The 9,927-nt window shown below is 34.2% G+C and overlaps 1 protein-coding gene and 1 pseudogene across 1 annotated transcript; one reads left to right on the plus strand and one right to left on the minus strand.

The window, feature by feature from the left end:
• The first annotated feature begins 1,083 nt into the window (after positions 1-1,083).
• Positions 1,084-3,393, plus strand: LOC111405089 (60S ribosomal protein L28-2-like). Its single transcript, XM_023033808.1, has 4 exons — positions 1,084-1,168; positions 1,256-1,426; positions 2,078-2,238; positions 2,824-3,393. The coding sequence occupies exons 2-4, from the start codon at positions 1,279-1,281 to the stop codon at positions 2,962-2,964; spliced, it is 450 nt and encodes a 149-aa protein (XP_022889576.1). The 5' UTR covers positions 1,084-1,168; positions 1,256-1,278; the 3' UTR covers positions 2,965-3,393.
• The window catches only part of LOC111405044, a 15,247-nt pseudogene continuing 8,462 nt past the window's right edge, over positions 3,143-9,927 (minus strand).

Below are 9,927 nucleotides of genomic sequence, written 5' to 3' on the forward strand. Positions count from 1 at the left end.
GGGGATTTAAGTTTGGGGGATTTGATAAATTTTTGTTTCAAATTGAATATTTTAGATATTTTAAATGAAGGGTGTTTAAAACTTTTAACACATGACAAAATAGACTAAAGGCTAATTAATCAAAAAGTATTGACCATAGCCTATTTTACTAAACATTATTATTGACTAGGCTTTTTAAACAAATCCCCCTATCTTTTATTTTCTTATTATTTTTAATGTTTTTCCCATTTTTTTCATTTTCATTTTCTTTTTATTTGAAGTTAAGGGTGATAATATCCTTTTATAGCATTTTAAAAGAATATTTTGATGAAGACTGCCAATAGAGATGATTTGAGCGAATTGAATAAAGATTCGGAATAGGAGGGGAATAACGATTAATGAATATGAAATTTCTATAAAATGGAAAGGTTGGGGACTCAGAGAGAAATTTTCCCTTTGTGCATTTTAAGTTATGGATAAAAATGTCTTTTGCACAACTTTATTGAAAAACTTTTGATGGATTTTTGTTAGAGATGACTATTTGTGTGAATTATTTAAAGTTGAAATGATAGGTGCTATTAAAATTTATTGAAGATAAAATTGAAAAAAATGAAAAAGATCCATAGCAACCATTTACTCTCTTTATTTATCTATTTTAAATCAAAGCAATAAAATGATCGTTTCATTCAAAAATTAATTTATGTACTTCAAAATGATGGTTTTTCATCACAAAAAGAACTTGAAGCAAAAGCTTGAAAGATTTGGAACTTCGAGTTCTAGAAATCAAATGTTCGATACTTCACATCGTCACTGGAATAATCAAATTAGAGCTCAGACAATTTCATCCATGAAATTTATTTTTTTATCATGAGACTTTTAATAGTTTAAAGATAAAATTAAAAGTAAATATATTTGAATAATACTTAAGATTAGGTTGATTAAATTTTATAAAGTTTTTTAAAAGATGGATTTAGAAAATAATTGTCGTATTTAAAACCTCAAAAATTGTTTTAAAAAATAATTATTAAAAAAAAAAAAAAAAAAACTCTCTAAAAACTTATGGGCAATTTCGGTAACTAAAATTTCATCACCTTCGTAGGGTTTTAAAGCCCCAACCCTGATTTCTTTCATTTCGTCTCAAGCCGTCAGAACGAAACCCTACAAGCCCCATCTTCTCCTCTTCTCTTAGGTAAATTCACAATATTATTAGTTACTTCCAATCTTCACATGCTTATATGTCTACATGTTGATATGCTGTGTTGGATTTTTTTTTCAGCTCAATTTAAGGTTGTGGTGAAAATGGCGACCGTGCCAGGACAGTTGATTTGGGAGATTGTGAAGAAAAACAACTCCTTTTTGGTGAAGGAGTTTGGAAATGGAACTGCCGGTGTCGTTTTCAGCAAGGAGCCAAACAATCTTTACAACCTTCACTCGTATAAGCACTCTGGTTAGTATACTCGATTCCTTCTTATTATCCATTAATACCCGTTTACAGTTCTGAATTTCTCTGTTTTTTATGTTGAATAATCGGTTGTGGTTTTAGATCCGTGTTCAGTTTGTTTGCCTTGTGAATGTGTGAAATTATACCCATTTTGGTTCTATTTTTGCTTATACTTGTTTCTAAAAAATGAAATTACAGTGGTGTAATATGATGTTTGTTAAGGTGTTTATTATATATGAAATTATTACTCTGCAAATGTATTTACTGGTTTGCCATTTCCTCGTTCAATAAACCATTTGAAACTGAAGCGTTTTGTTGTGTAGAATTACAATTTCTGCAAGGCAATGTTTGGTGAGGAAGAAAATTTTCCGTATGGGTTCTGTTTGATTATATAGGAAATGTTGGTTAATGCTCAAATGTATTTTAGCATTTTTATCCTGTGTTAGTTAATGCTTGTTTAATTTGCTTTCCTTAAAGGAAAAAATGAATCAGGAAATTATATGTTGATTATAATCTTTGAAATGGGAATTACCATTCATTTGAATATTTTTTTTTCCATTCTAATGATCTAGATGGAGATGATACAGACTGCTTTATGTTGTTCAGATACACATACAGAAAATTCATTGTGCATAATAATGAATGTTGTTCTGTTAGGGTTGGCAAACAAGAAGACTGTCACCATTCAAGCAGGCAAAGATCAGTCAGTGTTGCTTGCGACAACAAAGACCAAGAAACAGAACAAGCCTGCCAGTTTGTTAAACAAGTCCGTCATGAAGAAAGAGTTTAGCCGTATGGCCAAGGCTGTTTCAAACCAGGTATCAGTTTCACTCATCTGCCTCAGTAGATACTGTGTTTTTTTATTTTTAATTAGGAACTGGCATTAGAATGACTATGAAATGATTAATTTGTTTTTAACATGTGAATTCCAAGCATTAGGTTCGTGATCCTTAAAATTTAACTCCAATGTTTGTTTTACTTTCTGCACATGCTTTATTCCACTAAATTTAACATTTTAAGCCTGTGCCTAATGAACTCATCCTCTTCACTATCTAATACAATAATTGGAATTTATGGGATACACGTTAGTATGGATGTGTGGGTACAATAATCCCCCCTTTCTTTCTTGTACCAAGTATAGCCTGTACCTATCAGATGCTGTGTATCCCCTCCTATATTGACTTGCCTTAAATTTTGGGTACACGTTGGCGAGTTACTCTTTTTCATTTGACGAAATTGTTGCATCTGATCCCCAGTTAGTTTTACATTGTTTCAGTTATAGTTAACTTTTCCAACTGATTGATTTTTATTTTTTTATTTTTTTTATACCTACTCATCAGTTTTGTTCGATTATAATTGTATTATTTGAGAGTGATGGGTGATTGAAACCTTTTAAAATGTAGGTGGCTGATAACTATTACAGGCCCGATCTGAAGAAAGCAGCTCTTGCAAGGTTGAGTGCTGTGAACAGGAGCCTTAAGGTTGCCAAATCTGGTCCTAAGAAGAAGAACAGGCAGGCTGTTAAGATCCCTGGTAGAAAGTGAAGCCGCCAACGAATTGCCTCGAACTGCTATGCTTTTTTGCGTTCACACCGAGTTCCAGAAGTTTTAACTATTTCCAATTGTTTTTTGAACTATCTTATTAGTCTGATTGATAATGCTATCTAAATTTTGGATCAAAACCGACATTAATTTCCCGCATGCTTGTTTTTCTTTTACGGATTCAGCGAGTTACAGATGGGTTTTTGTTTCTACACTGTTGATATTTGTGTCCGGCATCTCTCTCAGTTGTGCAAAGAAAACCTGCAAAGAGCAAGAGGAATCAGTTGGCATGAATTTGACCACCCATTGATTACGAGTCTTGAATCCACCACTGGATGATGCAATTTCCAACTACTACGAGTGTAATCCCTTGGACAGATTTCCATTTTAAGATGTATCAAATGTTTTCAATTTTCTGAGCAATCTTAATTATTTGATTTGCAAATAAGAGTGGAGTAATGACTCTGCTAAATTTAAATGAAGAAGCAAATAAAATCCATTGCTTGCTACAAAGAACTTTTATTACTGACTATTTATTCTTCTAAGCGATTTCAAAATACTGAAACAGCAAATGTTTGAAACAGTTTAGACTTGCATATCTATATCTACGACCTACAAAAGGAGCAATTCAAGAAGCTGAACCCAATCGACCCTAAACTATAAAATTTCATGTTATATATAGCAACTCCACAGAATCATATATTGTACAGAATGTTGGACGCTAGTCATTTTGCTCGTAGATCAGCCCCATATAGACGAAAGCATGTATCAGTAATTACAGCGCAACTGTGGACAAGCAGTTTCTGGAGTGCATGAACACTCGCATTTTTTGACAAATAGCCTATGCACAACCTGCTGGCAATTGTCAAGAACGAAGAAATGACTGCCTCTGAAATCCAGAGCGTATGAAAGAAAATTAGATCACGGATATCTTTGCAAAGAGAAATAATATCAATGCTGCAATTTTCAACTAATAGTAATGAAAGTATAAATCTCTATTTTCTGGCATTATCTTCGATTTTTTTACACCTATTTGAGCCGTCTATGCGAGTTATTTGCTAGAGCACTTATTAGAGATACCCCAAAAATTCTTCAACCAAATTACAAGTTGTCCTTAAAATCAAATTCAGGCCAGTTTATGTATATTTGTTTTTCTTCCTTCATCAGCCTTTGACATATTCCCTTTGCTCCAGATTCACTGAATACCTAAACCCCCATCACCTTTACTGGAGAACTCTAGTATCTTTTCACCAATATTCAAAAACTTCTCCATTGCTCTTAGTGCTGGTCGAATTATAGGGAAAACAGCATGGAATCTAAGTTTTCTTTTCAGCTTGCCCATGTGACTGCGATATTTTTTCCATGACCACAATGCACTCAGCTACTTAAAGGCGAAAAAGATAAATGCGTCTAATCTTTCCACATTTCCACTATTTCTTCCATTTCTCTGTATTACTCTTTAGAAGGCATTATCATATTCCTCACTTAGACTGGAGATAGTGATGTACATCAGCTTCGCTTCGTGCAAGGACCAAGCTATGCAATAAGCTATTTCAACGTCTGATTCTAAATAACCTGACTAAACACATTTTTATCCCTCTTTATTTTCTTCACTTCGATTTTCTCTATATTTCTTCTATTGTTACTTTTAGTAATACGGGAGACCCTGTTTTCAGTAGATGATCCAAATTAGTATCAGCATAATGAACACAGCTATTATTTGCAAAACTTTAACAAAGATGTACGAAATCTGCTTATTCACACAAATACAACTCCCATGAACTTCATGGCATCATGTGGGGGTAAAGTTATATTCGGGACTCTCTTTCTGATAGCCAAAATCTGTTGCAGCTTTAAGTGCTTTTTAATAGGTCTGCTTCATTACTTCCTGTCATTACAAATGAAATGGAATATACATCATTTTTTTGCATACAATAAATATGAATCTTGTAAATGAAAATAAAAACTCAAAACACCAAAAACAATGATCACTAACTACTTTTTTCTTTACGAAATAACTAACCTACACAAACATGTATAGGAACAAGAAGTAAATGCAAGTTACCAATTTGATAAGGAGTAGAACACAGCCAATAGATCATTTACAACAGCTTATGGCTACTATTATAATTTTTTTCATGAATTTTAGATGAGAAAGTCTTAAACTAGGACTGGGCGTGGTTTGGACAACCGAACTGGACCCAAAATTTTCAAGTATTTATTAAGTGGAATCGTCGGATCCAAATTTAATTTTGAAATCGTTCGAGTTCGGTTTCCAAGTTTCGTAATATAATTAATTTTTTTTAATATTTACTAAGAACTTGTTTGATACAGCTTTTAAACCAATTAAAATCAATTTTTTGACCGTTATTTCATTATTCCAACTGTCATTTTTGAATTCTTCTCTCACAGTTAAAACCCATTTTATCTCTAACGGTCAAAAAATCAATTATCAAAATCCCTACCAAACAAACATTAAGTTACATTAATTCAACCAACGACATATTAAATTTTAGCTCTTACAAAATAATGTAGTACAATCTTATATATCTTTTGTGTCTCTCTTTGCTGAGTTTTCCATAGATTTGATTGTTAAAATCACAGGAAGAGAAAGATAGCGAGGTTACAATAATTAAGAAAGGCGCTATCGAGCTTCAATTCGATTTTTTCAAAACGGTAGAAATAACATTACGATAAAATAACAGATTTGAGTAAAACTTAGGTCAATTTGATTAAGTTGGGTTGGAGCTGAAAATTAGAAATAGGAAAATCATATTTTTGAGTTTGATCTAAATTAACTAGCTAGCAAATTTATTTAGAAAAAATAGAATAATTTGACTTTTAAAAATAAATAAATTAGAAAAGTTAGAGAGATTCGATTTTTCGATTTTTGATCTAGAATCGAGAATTGAACCGACCCTATCAGTTCTCGATTTAGATATCCGTTCGGATATTTGATTTAAGAAGAACTGCTCGGTTCGGTTCGGGAATTTTGCGCAATCCTATCTTTAAAAAACTGAAGACCACTTTTTTGTAGCCCACGTCCTAGCGCTCGCCGATGATTGAAACAAATGGAAAATCTATAACTAAATATTAGAATTAGAGAAAGGCACTCTCACCTGTAGTTTAGATTCAAAATCTTCCGGAGGTCGGTTCAAATTAGACTCCTTTAGCTAAAGTTTACCAGTTACAACCTGCAACAATAGTAATTTTTTGGAGAATGTTTAGGTGAAAAGTAGAAAAAAATTAGGTTTACATGCAGAATATTTTATTATGAGAATGTGTTCGAAAATGAGTTTTGAAAAAAAGAAAAAAAAAAGAGTTCGCATTAATGGTTGTCAAAGAGGGGCTGAATAAAAATCTTTAGCCTATAGATTGATCAGCGATATATAAATCTTTTGTTTAGCATTCCCTTCAATCTTACATGTATATCATATTCTTGAATCAACCCTCGAATGGTATAATATCAATGCCCAACAAGATCAGACAACATTCATCCAAACTCAATTCAGTGATACAAATCAATGTTCTATATTTGCTTTACTAATTTTCTGATACAAAAATTTCAGAAAGTAGAGACTATTATACACCCCCTCTGTCCCAAAGAGGCTAACTGGTCGAAGAGTCACAATAAATACCGTCTGCACCATTTTTAATCATCGACCTACAAATGAAGACATACAAAACCAATGAAGCGGAAGGAGGGACTTGAACCCTCAACCTCAGCCTTGGCAAGGCCGATCGTATGAAGTGCACGTCCTTCTAACAGGGAAGATAATATATAAGAATAAAAAACAAAGTAAACCCAGTTTTGGACATTACCTTCTTCAACAACCTGAGTTTATTAAGTTGATGGCATCAGATTGGTCAATTTCATCTTGGGAGGCACAAGGAAATGCGACATCACACCTTTCATTCCAAGGCTTTGCATCATCTTAGTACTTTGAGCGAGCATAAGTTTTTGAGTAGTCTCTGCAAATGTTACTTAAAGATAATTCAAAGATCATTCCTCTAATCAAATATAACACATCCATCAATAATTCTTGAAAGAAAAATAAAAGAAACTTTTAATTGTGAGGTCGCAGATGGTTGTGTATTTCTCCATTACATTCTATTATTACACAGAGCTTACCTCCAATGAATTTAACCATAACTGAAATCAATATTTACAATTCTTTATTCATGTCTGCGAGTATCAGTTGTGCAAAGAAAACCTGCAAAGTGCAAGAGGAATCAGTTGCATGAATCACAAGGGGCCACAAGAAAGACAGTCATCCGAAATTTTACCACTATATGATATGCAAACAGATACACTACAATCAAGATGTTGCAGAGTAATAAACTAACACCCATACAAATAAATTGTTACAGGAACACACACAAAGACAAGAAGAGAGAGGAAAGGTAGTGATAGTAATTTAGTCACCAATCCATAGCCAGTAGCCTCAGTCTGAAGGCTGGAGCCAGACCAGTTCACTCTCGGCCCCGTAAGACTTCGCTGCATAATGAGTAAGGCGTGCATATGGATTCTGCTAAAATTAACACTAGGATTTATCACTTTGTCATAGTATCTTGAAAGGATAGCACGGGAACGTTCATAATTAAATATCACGAAAACACTACTTATGCTTAGCGTCTACAAAGAATATGTACATTATGAAACTTAGAAATTATGTTAAATCCTATCCAAAATATATGCACATTCTATGTTTACATTGCAAAACAACCAGCATCAACATACATCAGTACAAGAACATAAAATAATTTTTACTAAAACCTCATATTAATAAATCAAGTTTATAGGAAATGTACCATAAACAAATTAATCCGTATTATTTGTGATAGACTACCATCATGGCCTGGCTCATTGCAGAACCAAGAGCAATAGCCAAGTCTTCAAGAGGTCAATCATTTCATTCCAAAGGCATAGTGTGTTTTGTTGGAAAAAAAAATGGTTCAATGGGTCAACTTTGAGCCCAATTTTTAGTGGGACCCACCTTTTAAATAATACGGGACCTAGCATATTCACGTTCTACTCCGCGAGATGATTAATGTGATATATTTATTTATCGAAAACCATTTAAAATTGAATGAAATATTAAGTGTTAAAGTAACCCACATAAACTAAGGATTATGGAAGAATTTGATTTGCCAAACACTTATCCCACATAGGAAAGTTAGGAAACTTTGGTGTGATTTATAAGGTGGAAGTTTGGAATTGGGTTTGGGCCCCAAGGGGTACCAATAGTCTTTGGAAGGGGAAAGACCTATATCCTATTGGGTTCGATCATAAACCCACACGCGCGCGCCGCCGTCCGACCGGCTCGGCACGTGCCCGAGCCCCTATATTAACTTTTTGGACAAAATTTATTTAAAATTTTGGGCCAAATTGTAAATAATCAAATTCTTGGGTACAAAATGAAATTTAAATTTTGGCTTATTCCGGGTGTTTTATTTTCTTTTAACAGTCGACTGTTTCGACTGTTTACCGACCAAACAGTCGACTGTTAGCCGACTGTTAACCGACTTAACAGACACGACTTTTAAGAACGGTATGTCTGTTCGGATTTTTGAGGCTTGTCTGAAAGGTGATGACTGTTCGAATGGTCACGAACAAGTCTATAAATAGCCAGCCTTTCTACCAGAAAATTTACACCATTTTCATTGCAAACTTTCTGTGCTTTGAATCTCATTTCCCTCTCTCTCGTTCTGATGTTGTCTCGAAATAAAAAACACTTCGTTGAGTTCGTTGGAACTCCTACAGACTGCAGTGCTGCTTCCGTAGGAGACGAAAAATTCGTTCTATCCTGAGAAACGATTGCTGGACGCCTTTAGCACCATTGAAGGCAGCAAATTCGTTTTAAGGACACATCGTGAAGTCGGTGGGCTCGAATTACAATTTTGGATCCTGTTGATCAATTCTTGCATTCAGGTAATTCTATCGGATTGTTTTCGAAGGAGTGAATTCAAACTCTAGAAAGAACAATCTTAAAACGAATTTCCTTTTTCAATTATTATTTGTTTCTGTTTCTACTCCTTATCGTTGATCTTCTGGTTGCATTCAGAAATGGCAACTTCTGGTACCACACTCCCGAATACGACCGGGAAAAAACCAGAAAAGTTTAATGGGTCAGATTTCAAGCGTTGGCAACAAAAACTGCTTTTTTATCTGACGACATTAAATTTGGCTAAATTTCTCAAAGAAAACGCGCCTTCATATACCGAACAAGACAGTGATGCTGAAAAATTGGCTGCGGTTGATGCATGGAAGCATTCTGATTTCTTATGCAGAAATTATGTGTTTAATGGACTGGATAACACATTATATAATGTGTACTGCAATGCTAAATTTGCAAAAGAACTGTGGGAATCTTTGGACACAAAGTACAAAACCGAAGATGCCGGCACGAAGAAATTCATTGTCGGTCGTTTTTTGGATTATAAAATGATTGACAACAAGACTGTCATATCCCAAGTTCAAGAACTTCAGATCATACTTAGCGACATCCATGCCGAAGGAATGAAACTAAGTGAATCATTCCAAGTCGCTGCACTAATTGAGAAATTACCACCTTCATGGAAGGATTTCAAGAATTACCTCAAACACAAGCGGAAGGAAATGAAACTTGAAGATATCATTGTCCGTTTGAGAATAGAAGAAGACAATAGCAAAACGGAAAAAAGGAATGATGCATCTACTTCGATGGAACCAAAATCCAACATTGTAGAAGGAGGCTTCAAGACAAGCAAAAAGAGGAAGCACAATGGGGAAGGACAAATTGGTTCTTCAAAAACTGCTAAAAAGTTTAAAGGCAACTGTTACAATTGTGGCAAGGCAGGACATCGATCCAAGGATTGTCGAAAGCCAAAAAATGTGAAGGGAAAAACTAACCAGGCCAATGTAACAGAACATGAGAACCTCACTGATAAGGTACAAGACATGAATCTTTCTGCGGTCGTCTCTGA

Source organism: Olea europaea, chromosome 12, assembly GCF_002742605.1.
Source record: "Olea europaea var. sylvestris chromosome 12, O_europaea_v1, whole genome shotgun sequence".
Classification (NCBI taxonomy): domain Eukaryota; kingdom Viridiplantae; phylum Streptophyta; class Magnoliopsida; order Lamiales; family Oleaceae; genus Olea; species Olea europaea.